The sequence below is a fragment of the Neolamprologus multifasciatus genome, chromosome 19 (genome assembly GCF_963576455.1).
Source record: "Neolamprologus multifasciatus chromosome 19, fNeoMul1.2, whole genome shotgun sequence".
Classification (NCBI taxonomy): Eukaryota; Metazoa; Chordata; class Actinopteri; order Cichliformes; family Cichlidae; genus Neolamprologus; species Neolamprologus multifasciatus.
Window position 1 is genome coordinate 10147236 of NC_140457.1, and position 16480 is coordinate 10163715.

At 39.8% G+C, this 16480-nt stretch overlaps 2 protein-coding genes and 1 long non-coding RNA gene across 3 annotated transcripts in view; 2 read left to right on the plus strand and 1 right to left on the minus strand.

Annotated features, from left to right (window-relative positions):
• dusp23b (dual specificity phosphatase 23b) lies at positions 1 to 2395 on the plus strand. The gene is made up of 2 exons (XM_085142927.1): positions 1 to 270; positions 623 to 2395. The coding sequence occupies exons 1-2, from the start codon at positions 1 to 3 to the stop codon at positions 806 to 808; spliced, it is 456 nt and encodes a 151-aa protein (XP_084999053.1). The 3' UTR covers positions 809 to 2395.
• Positions 1421 to 16480, minus strand: part of afdnb (afadin, adherens junction formation factor b) — a 17391-nt gene continuing 2331 nt past the window's right edge. Inside the window, 23 exon segments of the mRNA XM_085142919.1 lie at positions 1421 to 1595; positions 2099 to 2150; positions 2276 to 2363; positions 3900 to 4799; positions 4904 to 5047; positions 5185 to 5276; positions 5412 to 5570; positions 5665 to 5783; positions 6962 to 7035; positions 7143 to 7208; positions 7342 to 7428; positions 7521 to 7612; positions 7706 to 7904; positions 9604 to 9747; positions 9957 to 10228; positions 10327 to 10427; positions 10810 to 10955; positions 11142 to 11347; positions 11446 to 11487; positions 11592 to 11695; positions 11804 to 11928; positions 12016 to 12125; positions 12358 to 12550. Of these exon segments, the coding sequence (XP_084999045.1) occupies positions 1502 to 1595; positions 2099 to 2150; positions 2276 to 2363; positions 3900 to 4799; positions 4904 to 5047; positions 5185 to 5276; positions 5412 to 5570; positions 5665 to 5783; positions 6962 to 7035; positions 7143 to 7208; positions 7342 to 7428; positions 7521 to 7612; positions 7706 to 7904; positions 9604 to 9747; positions 9957 to 10228; positions 10327 to 10427; positions 10810 to 10955; positions 11142 to 11347; positions 11446 to 11487; positions 11592 to 11695; positions 11804 to 11928; positions 12016 to 12125; positions 12358 to 12550 (3609 nt within the window). The 3' untranslated portion in view covers positions 1421 to 1501.
• The window catches only part of LOC146495996 (uncharacterized), a 20887-nt gene continuing 15256 nt past the window's right edge, over positions 10850 to 16480 (plus strand). Inside the window, exon 1 of the long non-coding RNA XR_014871115.1 lies at positions 10850 to 10963. This is a non-coding gene — a long non-coding RNA (uncharacterized LOC146495996). The remainder of the gene's footprint in view (positions 10964 to 16480) is intronic.

Genomic DNA, 16480 nt, shown 5'->3' on the forward strand with positions numbered 1-16480 from the left:
ATGGCCTCCTTTGCTCCACACAACTTCTCCTGGGTGGAGCCAGGCAAACTGGCTGGACTGGCAATGCCCCGGATGCCATGTGAATACCTATATATGGTGGACAATGGCATCAAGCACCTGGTTTGCCTCTGTGAGAGGAAACCACCCAACCATGACTCATGCCCAGAGTTACAGCTTCACCACATCAAGATAGTTGACTTTACTCCTCCTTCACCCAATCAGATTGATAGATTCCTCTCTATTGTGGAAGAGGCCAACTCCAAGGGTGAGGTAAGATCTCAGATGGTGACAGGCTGTGCATGATGGATGGTTATGCATTTAACAGTTGTATGCTAGCTCAGTACTGTAACTTAAAACATTTGACATTAAGTTTCATTTCTGTAAACAAACGTCTTCTTTCGCAGGTTTTCCCCTAACATAGCTAAGTGTTGCACTCTTCCAAGAGCCCAAAGAGGGGGGGGGGAATAATAGATTATTTTTAAAATGTATTACATAGCATTAGTAATATAATTTATCCCTTCTGGGAACAGCAAGCCTAGGAGAAATACTCCATAACCCCCTAAATATTCAGGGATACTTTATAGATAACTGACTCAAATAATGATTGTATTGTTTTCTACAGGGTGTGGCAGTTCACTGCATGCATGGTCATGGGAGAACAGGGACAATGCTGGCCTGCTACCTGGTGAAGACCAGGAAGATTTCTGGGATTGACGCGATCAACGAGATCCGTAGACTGCGACAAGGTTCAATTGAAACTCACGAACAAGAGAAGGCAGTGGTGCAGTTTTATCAGCGCATTAAGTAACATTAATTAACTGCTTCCACTAAAAGAAGCAGCAAACAGTTACTGTTAATAAGAAAATGATGTAAGAAGTGCCTTAACTACTCCTGAATGAACATTTTATTACCTATTAATAGGAAAATACAAGAAGGAACAACAGTGCTGAACAATATTGTGTTAAAATTACCCACTTTTTGCCCTTGGGACATGTGATTAATAGATGCTGTCGTCAAAGGAGCTTGCAAAGAAAAGCGTCTGGACTTCTTTAAGTTACTTGAAGACGTTTCACCTCTCATCCGAGAGGCTTCTTCAGTTCTAAGGTCAAATGGTGGAGAGTCCCAGATATAAACCTAGTGGGAGTGTCCCCCCACAGAGGGACAAAAGGACCCCCTGATGATCCTCTAATCGCCTGAGCCAAGGTGTGGAACTGGGTGTGGGTCCCAATCAGCCAGAGTTTCAGGTGAGTTCACTCCCACTAGGTTTATATCTGGGACTCTCCACCATTTGACCTTAGAACTGAAGAAGCCTCTCGGATGAGAGGTGAAACGTCTTCAAGTAACTTAAAGAAGTCCAGACGCTTTTCTTTGCAAGCTCCTTTGACTACGATGACCTGGATGACTGAGAACCTTCACAGACAATAGATGCTGTCATGATGCTAGGAAATAATTACATTTTTTTTTTAAAAATTTAAACATTTTTGTCTTCTGAGCTTTCTGTTTATGAACTGGACGCCAAGGAAAAAAGACGCTGGCGCTCCTTGAATGTTAGCTTCTCAGGAGCCGATGCTCTCTTCATTTTCTCCTCCTGGTTTCTGCAAATACAACCATCACATCAGAGATACCTGAATTATATCACATACGGGTGAAACAAACATCCTGTGCTGTTTTAGAATGTATTTATAAAGGGGACTTTACTTTATAGATTTATTTTACTCAGGGATATTATTCCGTTCTTCTTTTTTTTTTGCACCACTGTGTGCAGATGTATCATTAAGTCTTCTTGAGAAGAAATGTGGCATTAGTAGCTGCCTGTTAAATTAGATCAGGGATGGGGAATTCCAGGCCTCAAGGGCCGGTGTCCAGAAGGTTTTAGATATCACCTGGGTCAACACACCTAATCAAATGATTAGTTCATTACCAGGCCTCTGGAGAACTTCATGACACGTTGAGTAGGTAATTTAGCCATTTAAATGAGCTGTGTTGGATCAAGGACATATCTTAAAGCTGCAGGAAACCGGCCCTTGAGGCCTCAAGTTCCCCCACCCCTGAATTAGATTAATGTTCTGCTTTGTGTGCCAAAAAAGTGTAAACTCACTCTTTTGATGCTGCTTGATGAACATCATGAGCTAATCCACTTAATCGCTGAGCTGCCAAAAACATGGACATATTCCCAGTTAGAATCAAATGACATAGCTGATATGCACACATTTCTGAATAAACAAAACTGACACAATAACATTCACTTTTCTTTAATGTGTGAATTAAGGATTACCTCTCTTTTCTTCATCTTCCTTTTTGGAGAGGTGAATTCCCGTCTGCTTTTCCGTTTTGTCCTTCCCACCAGAGCTTCTTGTGTTGTTCTGAACCAGTAAATAAAAGACAATAATGCAAATTATTGGGTGTTTTTTAGTTGTATCCACACGTAAATTTGTCATTACAGAAGTATGCATGTACAGCTATGGTTAGATATGTTAGTTATGGTTAGGTTCATTATGGACATGAACGTCTTGGTAATTTTGACCCTTTAATGTTTTCTTTAATAATTTCTTTTTCTTTGGAATGTTCTTCTTCCAAGGGTAGAATGATTGTACAGCAAACGTCTTTATTGACTTAAAACATCAAGAATTGGGTGCGCAAGATTGAATTTGAATTGAAATGTCCAGTAGCAAGTCGCACCTTGACCATACACGTTCAGTCAATACGTTTCTGGCATGAATCTGGCTGCATATCTGACCTCTCTTCTTGGCAGAATAGGTAGAGTTCATTGAAACTGGCTGGCTTCCTGGCACAAACCTGGCTTTTAAGCCTAATCCACAGATTTTCAATGGGGTTGAGATCAGGGAATGGGAAGGCCATTCCAGAAGCGTAATGTTAGCCTAAGTTATCCTTTCCAAAACCATTTTTATGTGTATATGGGATCATTGTCCTGTTGGAACACCCAGTTTTGTTCAAGCTTCAAACATCTAGCTGTTGATTTGAGGTGAAATTTACATCCATAGGGATGTAAAATTGGCTTCACTGTGGATAGTGACGCTGGTGTTCCAGCAGTTTCCAGTTCATGGCAGGGTTGAGCCTTGGTGCTTTCTTAACCAGTTTCCTTTCATCCAAATATGACAATTTAGGTCTTTGTCCAGACCAAGGTGGTGACACATCTTTCTTTTACTCATTAACATTTGTTTGAACTGATGATCTTGGTCTCTATAGTTGCTTAGAAATGGCTCCAAAAGACCTGCCAACATATGTAAAGCTACAGTTCTCCTTAAATCTTCACTGAGTTCTTTAGACTTTCACGTTGATCAATCCAACGAGTGCCGTCAATCAAATCCCTTTTATACTGACAAAGAGAAAATTCTAGTTGTAGTCAACCATGATGACGAATGAGAAGTTAATAGGCCTTGGAATCATCAGCAAAACTTAAGAGTCTATGTATACTCGAGGCTGTATGTAAACTTCGGTATATAAACCGTGTGGTTTAGAGAAACTCAAAATAAAGTCCATCGAATTCTTGTATTTTGAATCATTCCCCCCTGGAAAAAGAACCAATCAAAGAAATCATCATTAAAAGCCCCATTTTACTATTAATAAATATTATTTATTATACTTATTTAGGTACATGAAGAGTGTATGTAAACAAATAATTTAAAGATGATTTGTTTCTTAACACTCTCTACTAAAGTCCTAGAATAAATTACCATACTAGGCTCCCTTTAATACACTTTACTTAATACCACAAAAACTTTTGGGCGTCACTGTGTTCAGCTTTCAATTAGACGAGCTGTGTGACCTAAATAGGAATCGGAAGAGGTTCCAACAGTGTTGTGTATTAACAGTGTATGAACAGCATACACAAAAAACAGGCTCAGAAAGATAAGTTTTCATTGTGTTTTCTCTTTAACCTTGGCCTGTGACATGCTGTTCTCTAGCTGCTGTATCATCACCATCATGTCCAAATCCTTATCTTCATCCTCGTCATCTCCTCTCTGCTGAATTTCCTGCAGCCTCTTCTGAAACTGCCACTCCAGGTTGAGCTTTCGGAGTCGGTCGTTCTCCTCCGCCGTGCGCTTAGCTTTAGCCTGAAGCTCTTGCATCTCCTGCTGCAGGAACTCCACCGCTTCAAGCCTTTGCTGCTTCTCCAGCTTCTCCTGGGCTTCCCTCTTCCATGGATCAGACATCTCCAGAGGGTCTTTCTGTTTCATTGGACCTGTGCTCTTTTTCTGTGAACAGGGAGGTTCTTGGAAGGAAACATGCTTTGTTGGAGTGATACTCACTTGAGGTTTTGCTGCTTGATCTCTGTGCATGTTGAATTTTTGTGATGAAAGTGAGGGCTGAAGTAGCTTCTTAGTTGGAGATACTGGACATGCAGAAGTACTACTAGCTTGGCTTTGAGGATTCTGCTTGTGTCCATTGATTTGAAGAGTTCGGCTCATCTTCACTGCCAGCGACGAAGAACTCTGCTGGAAGGTAGTGAGTGGAGGATTTGACTGGTGGCTCGCTGCTCTTGTTAGGGGGATGTCGATGCGTATCGGCTGGATTGAAGGTGTGGATGTTGAGTGTTGTGAAAAAGGGGTTCTCCAAACACCGGCACTGCTTACACGGCTGACCTGCTGCTGATTTGTGGGGGAGCTGTTACCAGAGAGGATGTCATGAGTAGAAAGACAAGAGCGGATAGGGAAAGACGTGCAGTAGTTCTCAGTTTGCTTTGCACCCTGATCCTTCTGTGTCCACTTGCTCTGACTTTTGTCCAGCAGGGGGCGTCCACTGTCTGTACACAAGTTCTCCTGAGAGAGGGCTTGGCGCTAGAGGGGGGTAAATAAAGAGATTTTAATGTAATTCTTTCTAGCTGTACTATTATGACTTTGCTTATGTATTTCTTTTAACGTCTTGGTACACCAAAACTTACCATGATGTTTAGAGATCTATTGGAGCTCTGTCCAGCTAAAGGTTTCAAAGACACTTGGAAAGTTTGCTGTGGTTTACTAGGTTCAGATACATTCCTGTCCTGGGATCTAGGGTTCGGTAGTGTCAAGTATTCCCAGTGGAATTTCTGACCACAAGAAAGAAAAAGTGTTACGCTGAATCCTTAAATATTTAAATGTATATGGCCCGTATAAGATCATGACAAGTCACTGAAAATGTGTTAAAAACATTGGTCAACAACGATAATATTAATAATAATCTCACATCAGAGCAAAGATTTTTAGTGGACACAGAAGCGGTGCTGTTTCCTGTGAAAGGGTCAACAAGTTTATCGCCATCCTCCAGGCAAAAGTCTGCTATAATAAGAAGAAAATAAAAGTACTGCAGCTGTTATTATGACTCGCTCTCCAATGTTATGCATATTTAACAGTAAGAAGTATGTGCGGTTAGCGCTCAGCAACAAAAAGTGACAACAGGAGAAGAGCGCCCACCGGCCATGTTGGGGTTGGAGCGATAAAATTGTCTGTTCCTCTGCATTATCTGCTGTTTCTTCCTTCGACTGCCTCCATGGAGCTGCTCTGAGGGACTGTGGTCCTCTGTGCTGTACTTTATGCAGGCTTTATTGTTTGGCATAGCGTGGTCTCTCTCCCCTTATGAGGCAAGAAAAGGTCTTTGTCAGGTTAAAGAAGGTAGAAAGTAATGGGAAAAAAAGCAGAGGTTTGATTTGAGTGTACTGGTGCTTGCCTGTAGTCTTCTCTGGGGTGGATTCTCTCAGCAGGGCTTCTAGGCCGTGGTAACTCGCTGCAAATTTTGCAACCTGTAAGGTCACAATGGGGCCAGTTTGCATCATGATCGCTGCTGCCCTAAACCAGTGTAAGATTAATAAGGTTACTTTTCTTTAATGTCACAGTTTAGAGATTGTTTCGTAATTACTAAATACTTAAACTTGGCTAAAACACTCTTAAATTTTGGCATTTGTAAAGTTAAAAGCATGCTACTCTCAACCAGCTAACCTGTGCTGTGTGTCTAATAGTTACATTGCAGTTTTGGGGGGGGGGGGGAAGAAGACAAATAGTTCATGAAATTCAGTATAATGTATCATATTAAAGGGTACAGAGAGAGCAACACACTTTATTATTTATGTTTTCAAGACTACGCCCTACACTGTCACAGAGATGCAATAAAAAGTTTTGGAAAATCACACACTGCATGAAGCATAAGTTTTTATAGACTGTAGAGGCCAAAGATTTCAGTCTATTCTGCTCCCATAATATGGGAAAACATGATAAAATACACAATTTTGGTATGTAATGCTTCAAGGTCAGAGGTCAGAAGTCAGGATCACACAAATTGGGAAAAAGCTTTAGTTTTCTTTATCTCGAGATTTTAAAGCAATAAATTAATCACTGGAGGCCAAACCGTTATTTCAATATGACATTATATGACTTTACAATGGGACAAAAAGATTAAAATACTATACTAGATTTCCATTTTAACAATAATGACATCAGCACAAATGATCTATAAAAACTGCTGATGTCATCATTTTGTAATAAAAACAGTGTGATTAAAAACATCAAAGTTTTAGTGTAGCCTTTTCCTTCGGGGGAGTTGCACTGTCTAAGTACTCTTGTTATTATTGTTATTTTTCAGAAGTGAGGCTGATATGCATGTGTTGAAGGAGGAAAGGATCATATCTGTGCTTTTGAATGAAAAGAACAGTACTTAAATAAGCATATAGTACACAAAGCAAACATACAGAAAGTATGCATTTATTATAATCACCATCTGTGGGCGTGTGCAGCCTACAGAGGTTGTGATGAGATCATAGATTAAAAGTAAGGGTATCCCAGATGTTACATGATGTCATATCATGATGGGAATATCAGTTTCACTAATTGTAAAAGAGAATAAGTCAGGGTTATTCTTATTCACTTATGATCTCTCCTGCAGTTTTCAGCTTAGACTAACCACCGTCCTGCTTTCAAAAAGAAAAGATAAGAAATGCTAAACATTTCCCTGGCTGGTGTGCAGTAGCTACCTTTCTTGGCTGAGACCAACCAGGCTTTGACCATCCACACTGAGCAGCTGATCTCCAGCAGTTAACTGGCCATTCTGGACAGAGTAAAGAGACACAGTTTGATTAAGTGCATACTTGCGCAGTTCATTGAAAATTCTGCTCCTCTTTTTCAAAGATGGACCTAAACTGTGTTTATTCTCACCATTTCAGCCGGTCCTCCCTTGACGATGGATTTAATATAGATCCCGAGGGTACACTGCCCAGCTCCCTGCAGCAAAATATGAGGCAGGCTGTTCATTTACTGAATGGTTTGCACATTTTTTTGACATCTGTAGTAGTGAATACTAAAATGCTAAAAACTAAGAAATAACAGAAATAGTCAGGAATAAACGAACGGTCACCTTGGCAGCTACAATGCTGACCCCCATCCCACTGTTCAAAGGTTTGTTCAGTGTGATCGTCATAATCTCTGGCTGCCTGTGTGCTGCCTGTCAAAGAAGAAATTATGCACCCTTAAGTCAAAGTAAAATCATATTTCAGCACATCTTGGGCCATGTGTTTCTTTTTTGTTTTTGTTTACCAAATATGTACTCTCTACAGAAGGAGCAGATTCGCTGAAATAAATGGTCCAGTCCCCTTTGGAGTTTGGCTGGGGTGTTAAAGAGCAGAGACCTGTAAGAGAAGGATGTAATATGGTGAAGCAAAGATCCCATTTTAGGTTTATGTACAATCGCTTACCGTAATCTGAATTTTTGTAATCCATACCTTTTTGGCACATTGGCTCCAAAAACTCTCTAAACCCCTGAGGGATTCCTCTCACAGTCTCACAGGAGTATCCTCCCTCCGGCAGCAGGAAGGGCAGGTGGAGGTCGAGGCTCTCCTGCAGCTGGATGTCCTGTCCTTCGCTCCGAATCAGGTTATCTGCTGAGGCTTCGGCAGCTGTCACTACAGCATTGATCAAATCCTGCAGTGAGGACAGGCAGCGGATCACGCAGCTGAAATATTTCAGGAAAAGGTCGATGTGCTGTATAGAGTAGATTGCCATTAGTCATTATGTGGCAAGGCTTCAGGAAACTGATATCCAATCGGCTGGGACTCAAAATCTGGAAAAGGACCCTGACCTCGGACCTCAGTTGCAAATGAGTGCTGTTACCTTCAGGCAACTATAGTAGTGGAGCAGGTATTGGTGCTAGTTATAAAGAACAGCAGCAATAATATAAGTTAAAGATTTATCAGTTACAGTTAATATAGTTAAAATACTGTATATTCAGTATTGCTTAGTTAAAATTAGTTTTTGGACAGATGTAATGCTTTGTTTTATATGCACAGTAAAAAAAATTTCTAATAATCTTGTAAGTCTTAGCTAAAACTATTCCTCTGTTCTGCTGCATGTCCGCCTCACAATGCTCAGTTCTTCTTCTCATGTACTGCCTACACCCAGACATTCTCAAGCCAACCAACAGGCAAAACTTCTCTCACACGTCGCGAATCTGCTGCTCAGTCTCCTCCCAGTCAAACATGCTCAAAATACCTCACACATGAGGTGTTCAGTCTTTCCTAAGGTGCCCGAACCACTAACACAATCTAATATTAGATGCAGTAAATCATACCCTAGTTAACGTTACCATGGGGCGGTTTTTACAGTGAACGTTTTAGAGGTGTTGATATAACTATTGGACTTTTCGATGACTTAGTTTATACAAATGCAACAACGACACCACTGTGGAAGGACAAAAAAACCCCTGCAGTTCCTCAAATGTCCACTCGAGGCTAGCTTCCAAAAGCGAGTCCATTTTCATAGATTTGAGAAGCATTAAAAAGTGTGAATATATTCTGTTACAAGAGTTTTCAGCTAATTCCCCAGTTTATGTTGTAAATCTTTGCCTTATTCAAAAGCACTTCTTTTTTTATTTGTGTTTTCTTTCTAATATTTATTCCAGTTAAGACAACTTTCAGTATCATTCAGTATCTTGCTCAAGGATAATTTAGGATGCAAACTATCAACCTTCCTATTGGCAGATGACCTTCTCTACTTCCTGAGCTAAAGCTGCCACACATTTTCAACTCACAGATTTTCCTAAAGCTTTAAGTTATGGATTATTAGGGGTATGGTGGGTGCTTCCTGAGACTGCAAGGGGTTACTTCAGCCAATTCAAGACATTAAACTGGACTTTGCTGTGTTTGCACTGTTGGTGGCTTTTGACTTTTTGATTTAGGCGTACAACAAAAGCTATAGCCCTGCACTCTGCCTTTGTTGTATGTTACTTAGCATTAATAAGCATTAATTAGTATCTCTCTGAGCTGTTACCTGATCGAGCATGATGGCACATGATGGATAGCCGGCGTAAACATTTATCTCAAACTCCCGAATAAAGTAATATGACAGCTCAATTTAGTATTTCTTATATATTATTCATTATCATATTATTCACCATTAATTATTCACACAGATCTATACAGCGGCACTCCTTTTCTGTGGTGAAGCTTTTAATTCAGCAAGGCACACTAAATGCAAACCCTACGTTTATGCCAGCGTACTGTTTTCTCTGTCACATGAAAATGTGTTTCACATAATTTTACTAACTGATCTTTAGAGTTGGACCTTTTCTTTCAAGGATTTACAAGCATGAGTGGAAGTGGAAGAGCAGACTGAAGGTACTCACAGGGGGGATGTGTGGCTCATTGGTTGCATAGAGGTAGCCAGCCAGCAGCATGTGTAGCTGCAGTGAGTTCAGCTTGAAACAGGTTGTCTGGATGTCCTTCGCATCCTGCATTGAGTACTTGTTCATGGTCAGGAGGGTGGTTGCCTAGAAACAGCCAGGCAATGCTATTTTAACGGCTTTAACCAAATGAAACGCGCCGTAAATTAAAGCCAGTAATACATCTGTTGAAAGCTCTTTGTATTAGAGAGAATAAAACCTGGTTCAGGTTTAAATCATTTTTGAGGTAGAAAGTTTTAGTTTTGGTAAAAAAAAGTGCTACTGTGTTAACAGTATTCAAACAGAGAGTTGCATACCTGGATGATGTGGCCAAGGTGGCAGTCAGCTGCCAGCTCCAGGCCCTGTCTCTCTGCCCAGGCTTCGATGGCTGTGAGCCTCTGACGGAGAGCAGCTCCCCAGTAGTGGGAGCGCAGGCCTGGGGTGCTGGCTTCAGGGCTCATGAGCTGATTGAAAAGCCAGACGCTGATGTAGTGGAAGAGCTGAGAGAAGAGCTGGATGGTGAGGGCATGGTTGACCTGACAACGGTGTAACAGAGACATGGTGTTCATCAAGGTGTTAAGCACCATTTCTGCAACAGGAAGACAGAAAATAGACCATTTAGTAAAGTCAAGGATCCAAAAACAGTTCACGTAGTAAAATATATATATGCTAATTTAATAACCAAACCTGCACCTATACCAGCTGGCAGGGAACCATATTGCTCAGGATCAATCAGAAAGGTTGGCAAATGTTTCCTCAGCTCATTCTGCAGACACTGTAGTAGACAACTGGAGTAAAAAGTATAACAATTAGACTTTGGGTGATACACTATGCATAAGATTAGATCAAATCAGAGTAACATACATAAGACATGCAAAAAGTCTTTTCATAATCATAAGTTTTAAACAGCAGGTGGGCAGGGGCTATATTCCCTCTCACTGACATCATACAGAGCCAGGAGAAGAAAAAACTTTCAGAAATGTGTCCTTATACTTGTGTAACAGCAGATATAATGACAAACACAGTAAGTCTTCTCTAAAGGTCTTGTTTTTACTTGTATCACCACATATAAAAACACATCTTTAGATCATATTAAACAAAGTGGAAAAATTAAGAAAATGACATGCTAAAGTCAAACAGAAGGCTATGGTCTGATTGTGTCGTGTCTACCTGTAGGCTTTGTGCACCAGGTGGGACAGGTCCAGCTGGCTCTGCTGTGTCAGTGGGCTGAGGTCTTGGTCATGCTTGAGGAAGTTTAGCAGCTCAGAGGAGTTGGCCATCCAGAAGGCGAGAGCCCCTCCAATGGTCTGCTGCCTCTGGAAAGGTAAATGTAGCCCACATATGAGCATCGTGCAAACTTAAAGAACACCTGCAAACATGATTCTGAAGTGTTAGTGTCTGAAAGTCCACCTTGACTGTAGACATAATTTAAATGAAACAATAAAGTGACATTTCCTTGAAGTTAATATTTGCAAATGTCACAGAATCTGTCACACACTTGCCTGGATGACCTTCCCTGTCATCGACACCATTTTGTTACTGATCGAGGTTACGCTGTCTGCGCGCTCTGTGGTTCGAGAGTCTTGACCGTACCGGCGTTGTAGAGCAAACCGGCACGCGGCGTAGAGGACGTATGCAGGCGAGAGCTTGAAGTGAACTGTGGAGCTGTTGGTGTAATTTATAACTGCACACAGGAAGGGCTCTGCAACTAAATGTGTAAAAGACACCAGCAGGGGGCAGGAGGACATTATGAGAGAGTCTGCAAATGCCTTGTATCAAACTATAAAATGCTTATTTCATACTCACAGTTATCAGAGAACTGAATGGCAATCGGTAATCCAGCTTGATCTGAAAGTTCACGATTAGATTTAGATTTAGAATTTAAATATGCCAGACAGTGTCCAAGTAAGGCACACATTTATGATCCAGTCTGTAGTGTTAAGATTACTCACCTGCAGCAGCCTGCCTCTGCGGTCTTTTCTTTTCTGTGCAATATTTTTGTGCATCAAGGTTAGACAAGCAAATGCTGTCATTGTTGAGTGAACTTTCAGCTGGCCTGGATAATAATTTAAAAGGAGAGGATGTTATTCTGATGGTTCGGTAGGCGTGACACTGGTAGTCTGGCAAATAAGAAGTAAAAACTGCGAACAATGAAACGTTTTACCCATTCTCATCCTCTGAAGCTTTGTCATCTGTGTTTCTGTTCCTCTCTTTCTTCTTTCCTTTTCTTGACAGCGTCCTCTTAAAGTTTTGTATGAAGCCTCCTTTCTCTTTCTCCTCGAACTTTTCCTTTATTGTTAAACACATAAAACGATGGCGCGGGTGTCAGACAGTACGTTACAGTTATAATTCAGGTTCGATGGGTGTTAGAGTTACCTCCACGCTGTCCTTGTCTTTCTTGAGCACAAAGCGTCCTTCTCTGTTGGCTGAGTTCCAGTTTAATTGCACAACTAAAGGTCTCTCATTCAGATCCAGCTTGCGTTCTTCTTCCATACAAAACATAGAAAGCAAGAAGAGCTTAGTTACTGAATCATATAAGCGACTAGAGCACGTGGCTGTGCTTGATTACTCCTTTATATAATATATCTTGTTTTAAAAATATTAACATAATGATAAAACTGACATTTCAGTATTACCCACACATGCCACTATAAAAGCAAATAAGCAGCTAGAAGCTTGCAGTGTCTTCACTTGTTTTCTCTTGAGTTAATTGCTTACCCCTGTTGTTGTGGATTTCATACAGGGCATAACTAGTAGTCAGCATTTTCATGTCGGGCCTGAATTTCTCTGACAGCATGTCAATGATCTCACGAGTCACTGAGTTGCTGCAGACGCGCAGACACTTCGTGGCCACGTTGCCTTCAGCAGGATCCTCGAAGTAGAAGCGCATCACGCCATGAAATTCCAGATTCTGCCAAGAAACGTGACGTTTTTAGAGTGTTTTGCGTGTTTGCCTTTAATATTACTGCAGTCATGAAAGAACTAAGACAAAGTTTGAACCAGCGGCTTGGGTATATGCAGGGTAACCAGTTATACCTGACAGCTTTGAACTGTGTCCTGTGTTTTCTGTTCATTAAATTTACCTTTTTTTATTGTATAAAAAAAACCACGCTTTTCTATCCTTCTGTGTCCTTCCTTAACTGTGAAGGTGAATAGACTTTGAAAAGGAATGGACCAATTTAGTCTTTATAAAGAGCTGTTTAGGAATTTAAAAAGCTTTCAGAATGTCCCTGAGAACCGTTCCTGCTGCTCCTCGTGTCTAAAACAAAACAAATGACCCGTTAAATCTGAAGCTAAAAACAGGATTCCAACTGAAGTTGGAAAAAGTCTGTTTTCTAAGATTTGGAGCTTGGAGTTAAGAGAACATTTGAATTTTGATCAGCTGGTTATAGCCCCACAGAGAGAAACAGGCAGTGCAGCTTACGCTAAATGTAAGTTAAATGAGCAGACAAGATTTACAGTTTCTGCTGTCCTCTATACAGTTGTGCTCTGAAGTTTATGTACAATTAATTTTATGGTAATTTTAGGCTTTTAATGATTTTGTTAAGCTGTTGTTTTTTTTCCAGGGTGGAATAATTATACAGTATACATCTTTAATGACTTTAAAAAACAAGAATTGGGTGCAAAGTTTGAATTTATTTTGGATTTTCTTTTTACATTCACATAAATATTTTAATAAGCGGTGCTGGAGTTTCCACAATGTCTTTAAAGTTGGCAAGTCCAAGGCCTGTTAACTTCTCATTAGTAATCATGATCAGGTACGACTGGTAGTTTTTCATCGAAAAGCATAAAAAAGATTTGTTTGACAGCACTCAGTGGATTGACCAATACTCAGAACGATGGAAAAGTAGATATACACACCCTGTGAAGGTCTGTTAGAGCCTTTTTTAAAACAACTGCAGATTCCAAGATCATCATTTCAAGCAATTGTATATAAATACATGTTGTTAAGATGGAAGAAGACCCACGTATCCTGTGACTCCAGCCAACTATAATTTCCATCACCAGTCAGTAATCAGATAAAATTAGACATTAAAATTTCCCTAAGTGGTGTCTTCTGTTGTTTTCTAACCTCATAACAAACAAATATGTGACATTTATTTGGGAAAAAAGAAAATGATCATTTTACTGAAATTATGAAATTACTGTTACTAACAGCCTGAGGCTTTTCTTTGTGGAGTTTGCATGTTCTTTTTGTGCCTGTGTAGGCTGGATACTCCAGCTTCCCTGGGGTACAACCTTTCTACGGTGTACCCCACCTGCACCTGCCCGGTGACAGCTGGGATATGCTCCAGCCATGCCCCTCTGTGACCTCGAACAAAGTGATAATGAAAGTGAATAGAGGCTTCTGTATTTTATATATACTTTTGGGGTTTAGCCTTTAATTGATAGGACAGTGGAGAGAAGACAGGAAATTTGGGAGCAAGAGCAAGGAGAAGACACGCAATAAATGGCCCCAGGGCAGATTCAGACCCAGGCTTCTACAGTAACTTAATGCAATATGATTAAAAGCAGAGACTCAACCCAGTGAGCTAAACAGGCCCTCGGAAGCTTCTGTATTTAAATGTTGGGGCTATTTTCAAACACAGACTTTCTGTGTGTTCTGTATTTTTGGCTACAGTAGCTCTTTTGCAGGATTAAACAACATCAGACTACTTTTGCAGAGCTTTGGATCTGTTCACCCATCTCTTATTCCTTTACCCAGTTGGTAGGCACTAAGCACTGCATCACAAGACCCATTGTTTTGGAGATGCAATTCTCTTGCCATCACAGATTGTCTTATCAAAGTCCACATGTTCACTGGCTCAACCAGTAATTTATCAGTGAGAACCTTTTTTTGCAGAACCTCTACTATTCATTACATTTGTATTTATCTTCAGAGCTTCAACAGATAAAACTAAAAGATCAGTTAAGAGCACTTCCAGTTAAAATTTCTGTAACCCTCCAGTGCAAGGAAAAGTCTCAGCCTGGCCACCTCAGTAAACAGAATAACTACATACTAACTAAATAACTTCATATTTCAGTGGTTTGAAAACTGTGGCTGGTGGGTGAATATAATATAGCACACACATAACTAAACATTTTCCCTATTAACCACAAATATTTCAGTTATTTTACAACAGATAATTTTCCTGTTTTGGAACATAAAAAGTAAAACAGCAACAAGAATATGCAAGTGGCAAAATATCTGATCAGACCAGAAATGTAAAGGCCAAAAGTACGCAGTTGATTCTTCTGTAATAATAACCAGTAAATCCAGAAATTTAAGAAGCTTTAAATTTAAGAGTAAATGCCAGAATTTGATATAAATAAATTTGAAAAACTGATTATCTAAATACTTTCTATTGATCGGCTAACTGAATTGTTCATTAGTCATTTTTAAATGAGCTTTTAAAGTAACACTTCTGTGTCTTATAATATCAAATAGCACCAATAATTAAAAGTAGAAAAACCTTTTTATTATTATTTTTTTATCTTTGAAACTACATCTAAAACTGTGGCACTGACAGAAAATACAGAAACCTTCACAAACACAGATATTTTGTGTTCCTCACCTCGTCGGGTTGGCTAATTTCAAACAGGTCCAGTCTGTTATTGTTCCACTGTCTGATGACTTTCCCTAACTTATCTTGTTCGTCCTCTTCGGGCATTTTTAACAACCAACCTCAAAGTTGTTTTCTAGATAACAGCAAAGCTCCTTCCTACAAAAACAGGCTGTTTCAGTAGGACTCCAGCTCTCATCGAATCTATTCCCCACTTACATTGTTCTCTGAAGTGAATTCTTAAACATAGTTGCCTACTTAATACTCACATACTCATCCCCTCTTCAAGCCCCCTCACCGCTCTGCCCTCATTTAACAGGTCAGTGGATCTTTGTTATGTGAGAGACACAGTTTCCTAATCACACATTTGATACAAGAGAATAATTCCCACGTTTATCGGGCAGCACAGATTTAATCTATCATCTTCTCTTTTCATTATTTTCACAACTTTCAAATATAATTGTCTTTAAAGGTTGTGTTTTGCTGAGAAAACATTTTTTCTCAGTCACCTCTTTTTTCTTTTTTTCTTTTTTCACAGCATTGTTTATGCTTGAGGGAATCCCATTTCTCACGCATGCCATTGATTTTCAGCACAATTTATAGTTACATGTCTTCCCATGTATGTGGGGCAGCTTTTGTTGGCTGTTCCAAAGCTTTCTGGGTAAACCTTCGGTGGAACAAAAGGCATAACAAAACCATCCTCAATTATACATACAGTATAGATTTTTCTTTTTTTAAATGAACAATCAAGCGTATTGTTGTCTGGATGATGGAATGTGCAGATTTCTCAGAGAAGCAGAAAAACAAAAAACTACATTAAAGTTTCTTCCATTATTGTTTGTTTGATGAACACATCGAAGCTCCAGCCCAGGAGAATAACAATTTATATATATATATATTTTTTTATTTATTTAAAAGCTTAGTTTATACAGTGTTTTATATATAAGGTTATATAAACATATAATGGTGTAATGGTGTAATGGTGTGGAGAATGTTTTCTTGGCACACTTTGGTACCAATTGACCACATTTAAATTGTTGCTGAACATGTCGATCCCTATATTACTACATTATACCAATTTTCTGATGACTAATTTGAGCAGGATAACACTATCTCACAAAGCTCAATTCAGCTATATGTAGCTCTAATGACCAATCACATTGGAACAGGGTTACAGGCGAGTAAACAGTGCATGTGAAAGTAACAAAAGGAAGCTATTGCATCTGCATTTCAGAACCAGGTTCATGGAGTTGTGGTAGTGGGATGGATTTATAGATAAACCAATATAGAGCTGAATT

Excerpts from the sequence above, each read along its gene's own strand:
- dusp23b (XM_085142927.1), top strand. The coding sequence starts at position 1 with ATGGCCTCCTTTGCTCCACACAACTTCTCCTGGGTGGAGCCAGGCAAA. Across the intron at positions 271-622 it reads AGGCCAACTCCAAGGGTGAG|GGTGTGGCAGTTCACTGCAT; the intron begins GTAAGATCTCAG and ends TGTTTTCTACAG.